This window comes from Sinocyclocheilus grahami, unplaced genomic scaffold (assembly GCF_001515645.1).
Source record: "Sinocyclocheilus grahami isolate Dianchi unplaced genomic scaffold, SAMN03320097.WGS_v1.1 scaffold740.1, whole genome shotgun sequence".
Classification (NCBI taxonomy): Eukaryota; Metazoa; Chordata; class Actinopteri; order Cypriniformes; family Cyprinidae; genus Sinocyclocheilus; species Sinocyclocheilus grahami.
Window position 1 is genome coordinate 452,602 of NW_015505919.1, and position 16,696 is coordinate 469,297.

General features: G+C 36.3%; 1 protein-coding gene across 2 annotated transcripts in view; it reads left to right on the top strand.

The window, feature by feature from the left end:
• Nucleotides 1–9,531: 9,531 nt before the first annotated feature.
• LOC107560726 (basic proline-rich protein-like) overlaps nucleotides 9,532–16,696 on the top strand; it is an 18,592-nt gene continuing 11,427 nt past the window's right edge. For both annotated transcript variants that reach the window (XM_016244979.1, XM_016244978.1), the window contains exon 1: nucleotides 9,532–9,901. In XM_016244979.1, coding sequence (XP_016100465.1) covers nucleotides 9,871–9,901 — 31 coding nt within the window. In that variant the 5' untranslated portion in view covers nucleotides 9,532–9,870. The remainder of the gene's footprint in view (nucleotides 9,902–16,696) is intronic.

Below are 16,696 nucleotides of genomic sequence, written 5' to 3' on the forward strand. Positions count from 1 at the left end.
AGCTGTAGACACAGAGGATCTGAAAGACATTTCTTTACACATTATAATACCATAACTGCCTGTCTGTTTGAAATTAAGAGGTTTTAAACACTTTGAACATAAATGAGGGCTTTGGACTGAAAAAGAAGTAGAAATAAACAAAGGACTTGTGGAGAGTGGTACTGTCAGCAACAGATGAGAAAAATAAACTAGATCATAACATTGGAGGAGTTACCCGTTCAGACGCATTCTCACACACACGAGGTGCTGTTTTTCCTCTTGGGGATTGACTCTGGTTGGTACCAGGCCGCTGATAAGGAGGTGCAGAGTGTTCTGTGTCCTGTCAACTCCTAAATCACACACTTTCAAGGATACTCACTCACACACGCATACATTTATCTCACAGTAAAAGGGAGAGTTCAAACAACACAGGCAAGATTATGCAAATGTTATTTTGATCATTAAAGAGACAGCATGCAGAATGTCTGACATGTCAACCCTGTTTGGAATCTACTGCATTCTTGTGTGTCATGTTGCCTGTTCTGCCTTTTTAAGCTTTGAGTTTTAATGTACACACACACACACACACACACACACACACACACACACACACTGACCACCTGTGTCTCTGAGAGCATTGCTCAGTCTTTCAATTTATCATTACACCATAACTATCTATATTCACTGACAGACCAGGTATCATCCTCCCAGGAAAACTGCTAAAGACATTCCCATGAGGGAGTATGACATGCTATGATGAAGTCTTGAAGAGAAGAACATGTAAATCATTTCTGGTAGGTTCATTTTGTGAAGTAAGGGGAAAAAAATAGATTTTCTGGAGAAATAAAATAAAAGAATATAATAATAAAATAACAATAAATAAAATATAAATAATAATAATAAAAAAATAAAAGATTAATATAAGTTATATAAGTTATTTATCAGGCATCTGTCTTGATAGTTTTTCTTTTATCAAAGTAAATTGGTAGTGCACCTGTCAAACTCGAATATTAACAAAAAATAACAATAAAATAAATGTAAAAAATAAAAAAGCAAAAATTTATAAATAAAAAAAGAATTAATAAATTAAACTAAATTTCAAAATATCATATGTGGATTCATGGAACACAAAGTTATATAGCAGGCAGCTGTAAATAAATAAATAAAAGCAAAAATAAATAAATAAAATGTTAATTATAAAATTAAAAGAGTACATTAAATGAGGATTAAAATACCTAGATTATTTGTGTGCTTGGATCACAAATGTAAATAATAATAATAATAATAAATTATGTTGCAATAAATTATTACCTACATTCATCATTTTACCTATACACATTATTGTATCTATATATTTATATACTATTCATATAGTTTGTTTATATGCTCATTAATTCATATGTTTTTAATGTGATTTATTTATTTATTTATGTTTGTTTGTTATTATTTTTTGATGTGTTTATGTGCTTTTGGCTCTTTCCTTTTAGAAGTTTCGTCATTTGGTCATCTTTTCATATTTTCTGTTTTGTTCAGCTTAAAAAAATAATAATTCTAATTGAACTATTCCTTTATAGGACACACACAAAAAAAAAGTCACCAACAAACTGCCCTCTATGTGAATTAATAAAGTATTTTAGTTAAACTGTCTTCATTGCAGGATGAATCATTTAGTAATATTCAAACATTTGAAGCTGCTTGCGTTTTGAGTCACAAAACGATCTCAGATAACTGGAACATGGAATGTGAGCGCTGGACATGTACTGTACACACTATACACTTTCCACATATCTGAAGAACGCGTGCCATAAATCTCAAGATAAATTCAATAAAGAAGCTTTAGAAATGGCATTCATCATGGGGGAGGCTTGGCCCTGCCCTGTCGGTGCTTGGCACGGCGTCTCAGCGCATCTAAAGAAGAGCGAGAGTGAATGAGTGCCACATTCTTGGAATGCTCTTACCATTGTGGCTCTTTAATGAGGCAGGGTGAGCGCGCGCTCTCCCTGTGACAAACCCTCGCGCCACTGAGCTAACGATGATGGGAGGCGTGAAGCCAGACGTGAGAGCGCCGGCCTCCAGCCTTGCGACCCCCGAGCTGTTTAACATGCGATCCGTCACTCGCCATGCTGCGAAGAGTGTCAGAAGGACACCCTCGAAAATCTGGCCCAACATAGTTCTCTAGTTATACAAATGCTATCTACAAGATAGAGCTGGATGTGTGTGTGAGTGGAGTTTCGAAACCATTTACTTCTGTGCAGTCAACTTTTCCAGCCCAAACGACCTGAAATTTAACTAAATCATAAATGCTGAATGGTAAAATCACTGTCAACTAGATAAAAATGCTGGGGTTTACCTAACAATTTTTTTAATGTATTTTTTTCCAATTGAGTGTAGGGCCCCAATAGGCCTGTAGACAGTTAAGTCAAAACAATATATTTTATGTGCATAAAATACATTTTGTATGCATATAATATAATGAAAAAATGTATATGCATAAAGTAAAATAAAATAGACACTACATTTATTTGAGGAGTTCATGTATGCAGAATGGTGAAAACAGTGTGCCACAATGCCTTTAGAAACTGTCTAGTCAAAAAAAAGAAAAGAAAGAAAGAATAAGTAATACTAAACAAAAATAAATCAAATTAAACATAAAATACAACAAAAGAATGGAAAATAAAATAGAAAAATGGCCTGTAGAAAATGCCAAGTCAACAAATAAATAAATAATGTATGCAGAATGGTATACGAAAAAAGTGTAGGATAGAAATGGTCTGTAGAAACTGGCAAGTCAAAATAAATAATTAAATAAATAAAATTAAAAATTAAATATAATAAAATGCAAAAATGGGCTGTACAAACTGCAGCGTCTAAATAAATAAATAAAAATAATTCTAAAATAAAGTAAAAATAATAAAATAAAATAGGCACACTATATTTATTTGTGGAGTTCATGTATACGAAAATTCACACATACAGGTTTTTGCCAGAGTCATAAGGCTACTGCGTGGCAAGCTCAGAAAAAAACATGTGGACTTCAAGTCCAATACCAATATAAACACTACATTCCTTTTCCCAGCTGCTGGCATTACGACACAATTGTGAGAATCATGGAGCATTTACACTTGACAACACACACACAACACACACGGCTCGACTCAACTAAAGCGTAAGATAAAGAACAGAAGCACTTGAAAGACAATTTAAACAAATTTGCTTCTCCACATAACAATGGATTCTGTCTCCAAACGTTTCGTGTTTAGAGCGTTAAGAGGACAAACAGGCTATCATAGCAACTATTTCAGGACTGAGAGAGACGCCCTGGAAATACGACCAACACCCATGTGTTTATCTCCCTTTGTGCAGCACCCAAAACATTTCCCCTCTACCATTCATTACAATCACACATGGCATGACAGGATTTTTGTCACTGCTCTGATCTAACGTTTCCTATTGACTGGTTACAACAGAAGGCCTTCTCTGGGCCCACACTGAGCTAATGCTATAATTAATGGAGCATAAGTAGATGCCCATGAGTGGAGGTCACAAAAGGTCACAGTTCATGAAACCAAAACTGAATGGAGGTATTGTCTTTTATGGCACTTAAAAGTAAACTTGAATTTCCCGGACTAAAACAGGAGCTTTTGAAGTCTGGTTGTCATGGTTATTGGCTTGGTGACTCTGGTGTTGTGCTGGCAGTGTCAGATCTGGCCTTCACAATCCACCCAGCAAACTCCATGCCAGCTGCGCTTACACATAGCTTTCTCAGACTAATTAACCCATTCGTTTTCTGACAAATTTGGTGAACTTCACCAAATACGGGACCCGTTGACATTCAAGGGAAATTTCTGACACTAATATAGGCCTACTTATTCGATTTAATTATTAAAAACAAAAGTCTGTAAGTGCAAGACTATACAGTAAAATGATGTATATTGTGATTCCTTTGTTATTGTCCCAGCAAAATTTTTTTATTAAATTACTTCATGACATTATTACGTCATAAAATGACATTAAATCAACATTTTAAACAACAAAAATATTTGATCAAATTATGTAATTAATAGTAATATTATATATTATTAGTAATATTATATAATATTATATAATATGCAATATACAACTGGTAGAAATTATATATAATATTGATCATAATATTATAATTATAAAAAGGTATAATAAATGTAATAATAATAGTAATAATATATTATTATTATTATTATTACATTCATAATAAAAAAATATGCATTTCGCACCGTGGACGAAGCGAAGTCCAGCCCGGGGTCGTCACATGTGGTTGCCGCAAGCCCGCCGGCTGCTCCCTCTTCGAATTCGCCGGCTGCGCCGTTCTCAAGCCCACTGGCCTCCGCTCACTCTAGCCCGCCGGCTGTTCCTCACTCTAGCCTGCCATGTGTGACGCTGTGTGTTTCGTTGTGAAAGTGAAACTACTTTGTTTGGTGATCAGTGGTTAAGTTGTATTTACAACACTGTTCCAGAACAGTTCAACCCAAATAATCAGATGTGTGCAGTGCATTTTATGAAGGACTGTTTCCTGATCCTGGGAGAGTAGACTACAATGCCGGCTGTTCTGATTCACAGACTGTAAGTACATTTTTCATATTTAAAGGATTTGCCACTGATGATTCAAACACGAGTTTTGAGCAGTGTAGAGTAGCGCTTGTTGTTTGTCATTTCTCTGATCACAAATGCAGACATGGTTTTATGTTTACGCGGCACAATGCAATGCAACGCATAAAAAGACAGTATAAATCATAATAATCCATAATTATGTCCCCACTGGATGCAACAAATGCCTCGTTTATAATGGGTTTTAATGTTTTTGTCTATTCGCTCCGGCCAGGACATGGCATCACAATATGGTAAGGGGCGTAACATTTCCGTCACACGCTTGAGGCATTCGGTCAATCACAACGCACTGGATAGCTGGCCAATCAGAGCACACCTCGCTTTTCAGACCGATGAGCTTTCTAAAAATCGATGTGTTTCAGAAAGATGGGGGATAAAGGAGAAACAATAATGTACAGTATGTGGAAAATAATGTTTTTTGAACCTTAAACTGCGTAAACATTTCATTACACCAAATACACAAAATAATGTTCTTTTTAGCAACATCATATGACCCCTTTAATATATACTGCTTACTTTACGACTTAAAGAGCAGGTCATATGTTTTTTTAAAGTGTCCTAATATTGTGTTGGAGTCCCCTACAACAGGTTTAAATGCATCTAAGTCCTTCTGTTGAGTTGTGCGACAAATTTCATAAGTATTTTACTGAGAAAGTTCAAGATATCCACAATTCCATGCTTGCTGGTTCTTCACTGCTGACCAATGAGTTCCACCCTACAAATTTGTCATTTAATTTTTCAAATTTTGAAATTGTTGGTTCAGATGATATTTTGAAACTGGTCATGTCTATGAATCCATCTACGTGCCTTCTTGATCCTATGCCTATTGCGGTATTGAAACAGTGTGCAACATTCCTGGGTCCCTCTATTACTGCAATCATTAACACCTCTCTATCTACTGGAAAGGTTTCCTCAGTCCTCAAGCTAGCTGCCATTACACCAGTTCTTAAAAAGACTGGTTCTAATGTGGAGGATTTGTCAAACTACAGGCCTATCGCTCATCTTCCATTTTTGGCTAAGGTTCTTGAACGAGTTGTTGCCGGCCAGTTACAACAATACCTGTCCATAAACAATATCCTAGAACCCTTTCAATCTGGATTTAGATCAGGTCATAGCACTGCGACTGCTCTAGTCCTGGTTATAAATGATCTTCTTATTTTTGCTGACATGGGGGCTTGTAGTATTTTACTCCTGTTAGATATTACTGCTGCTTTTGACACAATATCTCATGCTGTCCTTCTTGAAAGATTGCATACATGGTTAGGCATCTTTGGTATTGCACTCGAATGGTTTAAATCTTATCCTACAAATCGTTTTCAATTTATCTGTTTGGGTAAATGTCAGTCTGAACCAACATTAGTGCAGCAGGGAGTTCCGCAGGGATCTGTACTTGGGCCTATCCTGTTTAGTATTTATATGTTGCCTCTGGGCCAGATCATTCGCAAGTTTGGGTTAGGGTTTCATTTTTATGCCGATGATACTCAGATCTATCTCAGCACACACCCTAATCCTAATCTTGCAGTTACAACACTTACTGCTTGCTTGGGCGAGATAAAAGCCTGGTTGCACATGAATTTTCTCATGCTTAATGAGTCAAAAACAGAACTTTTGTGTATCGGTATGCCAGCGGCTTTACATAAATTAAATAGTTCTAAAGTGATTACTGATTGTGGCTTCGATACTCTATCCACCCAAGTACGAAATCTTGGCGTTATTTTTGACCCTCAATTATTGTTTGATGCCCATATCAAAATTATTTCAAAAACTGCATTTTTTCATTTAAGAAACATTGCAAGACTCCGTCCTTTTCTATCATTGCCTGATGCAGAAAGGCTCATCCATGCCTTTATTACATCGAGGCTTGATTACTGCAATGCACTTTATGTTGGTCTCCCTGATAAGTCTATTAAGAAATTACAATATATTCAGAATTCAGCTGCTCGGGTACTAACGTATACAACTGCCCGTCAACATATTACTCCGGTACTGCAAAACTTGCATTGGCTTCCTATTCAAGCCCGTATTGATTTTAAAATCCTGATCTTAACTTATAAAGCTATTCATCGGACAGCCCCTTCCTATATATCCAGTTTAGTTGCTCCTTATACTCCCGCTCGCCCTTTGCGCTCAGCTGGGTTGTGTATCCTTCAGCAGCCTGCATATAAATTAAAAACTATGGGTCGTAGAGCTTTCTCTGTCTCAGCTCCACGACTGTGGAATGCTCTACCAGCCGGAATTAGAGATTCTCCAACATTGAACTGCTTTAAGAAATTTTTAAAGACTTATCTTTTTAAAGTTGCTTACTGTATCTGAATATGTTTATACTGTTTTATTGTGTTTATCGCTGTTATTTTATTATGCTTGTGGTTGTGCTATGGGTTAAAAAACCCATGCTTGTTGTTGTCACCTAAGCTTGCAGTTGTAGCGCTTTGGGTTAAGAAAAGCGCATAATAAATAAAATGCATTATTATTATTATTATTATTATTACTGGAATGCACATTTACCAGGGGAACCCCGACTGAAAGTGTGTATTTTACACCCCAGAACGCAATTTTTAAAGGGGGGACCACCCTCGAAACACGACTGGGCTAGTTTTGAGTAGCAATTGGGCGAGTTTTGTTGTGACAACCTGGCAACCCTAGCATGCACCTTTACATAAAACAATAATATAGTGCTCCAATCAGTTCTTAAAATAATGACATAAAACATTTTGTTTAACACTTATGCAAGCGAATCGTTCCCACAGCTAAAGTTTAGCTACTAAACTGTAAACACTTAACAAAACAATAATGGTGGATACGTTAGCCGAGTGCTAACGTGACTAACTGATGAAACACAGTTTGAAAACCAAAATATGTCTACTGTAATGTCTGAAGAATGACAGACAAAAGATGCTCCGTCTTAACCTTAACACTCCACTATTTTTGAAAATAGGCTAATTTTCCAACTCCCCTACAGTTAAACAGTTGAGTTTTACCATTTTCAAATCAGCACTTTTAGCTGTAGCTTTAAAACTTGACTTCTGTAGTTACATTGTGTAGTAAGACCGACGGAAAATGAAAAGTTGCGATTTTCTAGGCCGATATGGCTAGGAACTATACTCTCATTCCGGCGTAATAATCAAGGAACTTTGCTGCCGTACCATAGGTGCAGCAGGCACAATGATATTACGCAGTGCCTGAAAATAGTCCCCAGCTAGGTAACTTCCAATAAACCTATTTTCAGGCGCTGCGTAATATCATTGCACCTGCTGCACCTATGGTACGGCAGCAAAGTTTAAATAGGAAAAATATCGAAACTCTTTGGTCATTTTTTAGCATGATGCTAATGGTCTAATTAGATTCAATGATCTATGCTAAGCTACAGCTAAAAGTGCTACCGCCAGACCCGGAGATCGGCTGAACGGATTTGAAAACTGTAAAACTCAACTGTTTAACTCTAGGGGTGTTGGAAAATTAGCCTATTTTCAAAAATAGTTCCATTAATTATAACGCAGAACAGCGCACCAGCCTAACTAACTCGTCTCTCTCTACCGGGTCTTTTACTCTGCATTAACCCTATAACTACATAAACAGCACTTTCACAATGATTATAAAGTACTGTAAAACAGTAATATTGTGCTTTACCTGGAAACCTAAAGCTGCACTAGGTATACATCACATAATTAGCACAACAAAAAAAAAACTAGATATTTTGAGCACTCAGTTGAAAATGTACACGTAACGTATCAATCATACTTACAGGTTGTGGTTCGGAGACACTTGTTGGTCCAAATAAAGAAGATTAGAAGCCAACGAAGATAAAAGGCAAGATTAGAGAAGCAGTCCTCAGTAAAATAACTAGCACAACAAAAGGTTTGAATTGTATTGCTGTGGTATCGTGGAACACAGCATCTTCTCGACACAGAGAGTGTTCCTATTTCGCGGGCAGGCGGGGATTATGCTAATGTGTTACCCAGTGACGTGGATCGGTAACAGGCAGAAGATGCGAAAATATGACGACTCACTAAGGCGATTCTGAGTCGACTCTTTCTTTTGAGAGACAATATCTTTATTTATCATGCACTTTTTTTGATTAACAACTTTGCAGACTGTTTACATTGAAGGATAGCTACCTTGCAAACTGCAAAAGAGATATTTTTCGAAAACCCATATGACCTGCTCTTTAAAATAGTATCGAAAATTTGAAAAATATTTGTTGCAGAATGCTGAACACATTTACAATTTATTATTGTTTCAGTTTATATAGAGGTCTATGTTGTGGATGCATATTTTGGTTTTTATAACACCTGCCCAAATAGACGAGCCGCGCCTGTATATAATAATAATAATTATTATTATTATGATGTTAGTAAGACCATTAAATATTTTGAAACACAGAAAAGTTGATTTAATGAAACAAAGGATGTTGATTTAATGATACATCAAGACTTAAAACAGTGACATGCATGATTTCAGACATGACTAAAGTAGACAATATTATTCATGGGTCTTCATGGATCTAGCCCATGAACAAAAATATATTATATTAATAACTCTTATATTATTATATCACATTTATACAATTCATATATTATTATTAAAATTATATTATTAATATAATATACAATTTGTAAAAATATATATTATGTGTCATATTATTATTTTACTATAATAATAATAATAATAATGGTATTATTTATTTTATCATAAGTATTATAAACGTAATTATATTATAAACATTATTATTATTATTATTATTAAAAGGGTAATAATATATCGGGCACACCATTAAATATTACGAAACACAGAAAAGCTCAGGATGTTGATTTTAAGATCAGGAATTAATACTGCAGTGACATGCATGATGTAAGACATACACAGTAGTATTGATGGGCTAGTCCTGTGTCTGCCCAGCCCTCTCTGTTGGGTCCCCCTGCGTGAGCTGCTGCATCTCAGACCTGCCCTGAGATCCGCCGCACAGCACGCCACTCCAGACGACTCCGCGCATTCAATACATCACAATCCGCGCAGCCAAGGAAACCCAGCAAAACTCTGCCCCCCAAATCCCCGGACCCTCAGGGTGGGGTAGAGACTCAGAGAAGAAGCAGCTCAAACAAAAGCACTCCTCTTGGCTTTAAGATTAAAAAAAAGTTCAGATACAAACTCAAGACGATAAGCGGAACCGATCGGCGTCTCCACATTTTCATGCAAAACTTTTCCTGAAGCCACTGAACGAGCAGCGAGCATCCAACTGACCGACTGAAAATGGCAATCTCATGGACACTCCTTGTATTAGGTGAGTTTGCGTTCATATGCGTTAGCATGCTACTTAGATGTTAATTAAACGTAAACATTTCTCATAATTAATAATAAGTGGCGTCAATCTAACGCGATATATAGCTAACTTTGCTCAGGTTGATAATTCAAACACCTCATTTGAATATAAACTGTTTTTGATTTCAGAACTTGTTTAAATATGTAAATTCTTTCAGCGTTCTGACATAATTCACAACGATAACCATTTAAACCGTTAGGTGTGATGTGAACTAGGCTACTTATTCAGTAAGTTTCTCTAGCAGGAATAGCCTTCAGGTCCAATTTAACATTTAATTCACTTAGAAGTGGCGATTGTTTAAATTTATTAATGGGTCAAAAAATAAGCAATATTGTATCAGATATTGAGCTGTGTAAGGCAGTAGCGGCTCCTGACCGTAAATTTAGGTGGGGCCGATTCTGGGTCGTAGCACTAATATAAGAAAAACATTTGGTAAACTTTATATTCTTATCTCTGAACACATGCGGACAAAATTTTGGCAGAGATGTCCTGTGGGTGGAGCACTAATGTTGATTGACAGGCTCGGAGAACACGCATAAAATGCTGTATTATAATTGCATTAATATAGCATTTCCAAATGTTGATTTAGAATGTTACAAGTTGTGGAGCAATTCCATGAAAACGAAAGACGATCATATGTCTATTCTCAGAATAATAATAAAACAAACACAATATAACCATATAAAGGCTATTCATGTGAGCACATTTAAACTGAAGGATTTATACTTTGTTAATTTGATCCACTGCTCCACACCGAAAAAAAAACAGACATGCCAACTAGTTACTGACCTGTTGCAGACACATAGCTGAAGCGGATTGATATCGGCTTGATGGAGCGAGGTTCACGTAAGGTAACGTGAAAATAAGCGGGGCAGTCTCAAAACTGCCCCAATGGCTCTCAATTAAAGCGTGTTGCAGTTCCCCTTTTCACCACAGATGTACATTGCAAAATTGTGGGGCTTTGTTGAGCTCGGGAGGTCTCAGGCACCGTCTGCCCCGCTTAGTATCATGTATACATGCCTGCTAAAGCCACGCGGGGCATTTTAATATATACTGCTTACTTTACGACTTAAAATAGTATCGAAAATCTGCTGAACACATTTAAAATGTATTATTGTTTCAGTTTATATAGAGGTGGATGTTGTGGATGCATATTTTGGTGGGACTCTGCGAGCCGTGCCTGGTGTAAGGGGAAAGAAACACTTCCCAGCTAACAAGGAACGTTTTCAGAACTTTGGGGATAATGTTCTGGCAAAGTTCTCTCAAAGCTATGAACAAACATTCTTCCAGTAATGTTAATATATAACATGCGTTATTGTCCATGGAACGTTTTATTTCAGAAACTTTTTAGTTGGACATCTATCATTATTATTATTATTTTAAATGTTACTACTTGTTTCAGAACATTCAGAGAACATTTAAAAGTAACATTGCCATAATGTTTTATTTTATTTTTTTATTTTTTGTTTTTATATGACCGCATGTTGTGTATGCGTAAAAAAATCCTGTAAAGAGATCTGTTAAGTGCAGCATCTGTGCCACTCAACATTTCTGTGAGCTGCTTTGCTGAAACTACAAACAGTGACACAAAGCGTCTCAGACTCAAGAGGGATGTGAGGGAGGACTGTTTTTCTTTAATTATCAGTGCGGTGCACCTGCCTGTCCAGACATCAGCCTGACAGTCATTAGAAAAGCGCTCATGTTTTGTTTAGCCAACCTTGTAAAAAGCACCACAAGCACTTTTGACTCTGCTCTGTCTCAGTCAGCCTTTTCTAAAAGGTCTGATTAATTGTTTGAAATTGCTTTCTTGTAGTGCAAAAAATGAGGATGTTGTAATCTCAGCTTTTCTGAATTTAAGTATTGATCAAATTTAGGCCTGTCTTCATGTTGTTTACCTCAGAGCATTTATAAAGGCTCCCTGTGTTGATAAACCTGAGTTTTGAGGGCTTCTTGTTGCACGAGGTTTCCTCCATCCTCTACTGTCAAGAAAGCCTCAACATTAAGTTTTCTTTGGCAGTGCTCTGGTTTGGATGCGGCCTGACAGGGCCATCTTACACAAGGCTTGGGAAAGTGCAGAACAATGAGTAGGAAAGTATTCTGTCAACATCCCTGTTCCCAGGGAAGGTGTGGCACTTATTTCCTCTTTCCTCTGCTCCGTTCCTCTTGCTCTCTTCAAGCTCATTTCAAATAGCCAGTTTAGTTTGCATTACAGCTATGAACTAAAATCTGGTGATCAAAATAATTCCTAAATCACGGTATGAGTAATTTTATACCACAATAATAATAATGAAAAAGAAATCTAATTGAAATAGATGGTGTATTTAATGACATAAATACTTTTAAAATGTTTTTTTAATCTGGAAACAAACCTCACAAACCTCAAGCTCAAAAGTTTGTGTTCAGTTATATTTCTTAATGTTTTTTTAAAGAAGTCTCTCATGCTTACTAAGGCTGCATTTATTCGATCAACAATACTAAGAGAGAGAAAAAAACAATAATATTGTCAAATATTATTACAATTTAAAACAACTGATTTTTATTTGAATGTATTTTGCAATTAAATGTATTCCTGTGATAAAGCTGAATTTTCAGCATCATCACTCCAGTTTTCAGTGTCACATGATCCTTCAGAAATCATTCTAATATGCTGATTTGGTGCTCAATTATTAATAATGGTTCTTAAATATTATCAGTGCTAAAAACAGGTTTTGCCACGTAATATTTTTTGTGTAAAACAACCTTTTTTCAGCATACTTTGATGAATAGAAAACTCAAAACAACAGATTTTTTTGAGTATATTTTTATCAGCTAAAAATTTATTTTGACCCAACTAAGCATCATGGCCTCAAACTATTAGGAACTATTCATGGCCTAAAAGCCACAAAACTCCAATTCTGATTTCTTTTAGTCTTAATGTGGCACCTAGAAGTAAAGTAATTCCCTGCTTAACGTGAGAGTGTCTAATATTTATAAGGGAGATGTGTAAGGGAAAGAGTGCGTATCTTGAGATTGCAAAGATGGCCCCACCGTCATTCTCCGCTCCTTTTCTCATCTGCTTATTATGTATAACATCTGCAACTGGCACTGCCACGATTTTTCAACTCCCTTCTCTAATCCAACCTCTAACCCGGCCTCCCCTCACTACCCATGAATCCTTCACTTTATCACGGATACGTTGCACCATTAGCAGCTAGTCTTTCTTAAGCCAAAACAAATAACAAAAATGAACACATTCTCCAGCAGATGAGCTCAAATGCAGCTCATAAATACAGAGTGTTTGCAATTATTCAAAAACTCTTTATCCTTAAATGAGAAAAAAAAGTGGCACTCCAGCTTCGATAATTCACACTCTTGAGTATTTAGTCCTCAAAAAACTTGATACAGTTCTATTGGTACACTATAATGACATCTAATAATGTGTGTCATGAGGAATGCGTTCGAGTCAGACACATAAATGCCCGCTGACCTTGTTCGGCCTCTGTCCAGTTCTCTCAGACTCCTTCTTCCTTTCTTCTGTCTGTCTTTCATTCATTGTGTGCATTTTTATATTCACAGTCTCTCTCCTCACCTCAATAGAAGGGGTTAGTTGTGACTTAGCTCCATAAAGGAGCCCCCCAATCCCCATCTTCCCTGCCCCCCTCCCGTTGGGCTGATGGGCCTGTTCAGTTACCCCTGAATAGGACACTATCATGGGGAGAGCTAGGGGCCCAGAGAGGTCCCGCACACAGCTGGGGAGGGGGTGGTAGACTGAGGGTGTGCACGTCCTATTCAAAGAAATTAGTACAATACAATATAATACAACTTTATTAATGCCCAAACTGCAATTAAGGAACAATTTACACCTTTATTAATGCCCTTAAAACATAACACTCCTGGGCAACAAAACTGCCCCTTCAAACAAAAGATTTTACTTTTAGACAAAGCTGGATAAACTGAGTCAGTACAAACTTATTGGAGTTAACTTTGGCATTTTCACAAACTTTTCACTACCAGTCAAAAGTATGGAATAATTATGTACTTGAAAGAAGTCATTTATTTTCACCAAGGCTGCATTTATTTGATCAAAAATACAGCAAAAAGAGTATTGTTGTGAAATATTATTAGTTTACAAAATAACAGTTTTCTGTTAATTAGAATTGTAACAATAAATTGTTACATTGTAATGATATTTAATTTCCTGTCATGGCAATGCTGCAGTTTCAGCAGCCAAAAAAGTATCATGGTTTCCACAAAAATATTAAGCAGTAAAAACTGTTATTAATAACAGAGCACCAAATCAGCATTTTACAATGATTTCTGAAGGATCATGTGAACCTGAAGACTGTTGTAACGATGCTGAAAATTCAGCTTTCCAATCACAGGAATAAATTACATTTTAAAATATATTTAAATAGAAAACTGTTATTTTAAACTGTTATAATCTTTCACAATATTACAGTTGTCAGCCTTGGTGAGCATAATAGATTTCTTTTAAAAACATCTCAATTATCCCAAACAAGACTTTCAACCAACGTTCTGGCAGCAATCCTGAGACACAATTCATGAGAAAAAGACAGTATTTTAGGCTACAAATACAGGATCACCTACATTTGATCTGATACCAGTCTTTAAGACGAGTGAGTTGAGCTCTTGCTATCTGGGATTACTGAAACAGTGCCTCCAGAATCTCAGTGAGAGTGTGGGAGTGTGTAGGACAGATATAAGAGCGTATCATATGCCTCTGTGAGGGGTTACTCTTGAGTACGATGTATCTACGCAGGTGAAATGTCTGGGTTTTCTCCACACTGTTTCTACATTGATAGTGTTATGACCAGCAGTCCTGTCAGTGGGTAATAAACAGACCGCAACTGACAGTAGGGTCAACGAGGGTCAATCCCAACGATGGAACTAATGGAAACCACAGGGTGATGATGAAGGACGATAAGAGTCAAAACACCAATCTTACACTTTCCATTACTCAAAAAAAAAAAAAAAAAAAAAGGAGGACCAAAGCAGTGCAGCGAAAAGGCTTAGTTTTAACAGTTAGGTCTGGAGCGGTGATAAGCAGTCGTGCTGATTAGCAGTTGCCATATTTTTAGAGAAGCAAGGCTATGTGATAAAATAGTGATTAGACAGAGGGCTAAATGAAAGACAGCACTGGTTCACCAACCAAAATAAACAGCCTCTCATCACTACCCCCCATCCCGACAGCAACAATGCCCTGTTTCTACACAACCACTACTGATTGTTCTGACATCCCACTGGGTCAAGATTTACAAGATCTTCATCCTGGGTGGCCAGTTCTGGTAAAAAAAAAAAAAGCATCAGGAACAGTTGAAATTAATTGTGTAAATGAAGGCGTTTAAGTCACTTATTACATAAAGTCTTGGACCGACTGATATAATCAGTAACCATGGTGTCTAGAATCAGCCAATGAGATATATATACACACTGCCATTCAAAACTTTGGGATCAGTAAATTTTTTTAATGAAGTCTCTTATGCTCATCAAGTCTGTATTTATTTGATCAAAAATACAGAAAAAACAGTAATATTGTGAAATATTATTGCAATTTCTAATATTTGTTTCCTATTTTAACACACTTCGAAATATAATGTATTTCTGTGATGCAGCGCTGAATTTTCATCAGCCATTACTCCAGTCTTCAGTGTCACATGATCTTTCAGAAATCATTCTGTGCTGATTTATTATCAGTGTTGAGCGCTCAGACTGACCTGAGATTTGCCCCGCAAACATTTCAGCAGTTATTATAGGCCTGTGTGTCCCGTATTTCTGTCAACTGAACCAGCCATTCCTTTAATTATGAATTTATCAGTCTTTTGCATGCCAAAGTCAATTTCTGCATATAAATATTACGCCAGATAGAAGCAGAAAATCGTGCTATACGCACTTTCATGAGATCGGGTTAGCCTACAACAATTAATTTGTTGGCTATTTTACAAATGGGAATACAACGAATTCATGACAATGTTTTACATTCAAGCTACCCGTAAAATTTACAGTGAAAAGTACTTTAAAAGCGTCTGGAATGCAATAAGCTGTTTTTAAAGCATTTGCTGCATGAATAATAAAAAAATAGGCTAATAAATAATTCACATATCAAACAAAATTGCATTGCAGCAAATCCTTTAAACTTTAAGGTATTCAGAACAGAACAACATAAAAATCTGAAAATATAAGCAGCTATACAATTATAGGACAAAGTTTTGCATATATGCAGTGGTGGAAAGAGTACTGAAAAAATATACTCAAGTAAAAGTACCATTACCTTCCAAAAAATGTAGTGAGTAGAGTAAAAGTACTTGTCCAAAAAACTACTTGAGTAAGAGTAAAAGAGTAGCCTATTTAAAAGTACTCATGAGTATTGAGTAGTGAGTACTGAGCTGTGGATTCTACCCCCTCATAATAAACGCTGTACACCGCAATTGATACATTTTAAAAACGTTGTACATTCTGTAATTCACATTATCTTGTTTGTCATAAAGAATGAAGAATATCTTTCATCCAGCAGTTTTAATTTTGACTGCCAACTCTTTAAAATACATTAAAAAAGCACGGAAACAGTATTCAGTTGAAGAAAAGATGAAAGTTATTCTCAGTACAATCATCCCCATTTAAATCATAAAGTTTGAAAAAATAGATTTAAAATTGTGTAAGGCCACTGAGAACAAGCTCTTAAGAAGATCTGTAAAGTTGCAAAGACTAAAGTCTCAAATCCAAAGAGATATTCTTTATAAAAGTTAAGAGGTTAAGAGT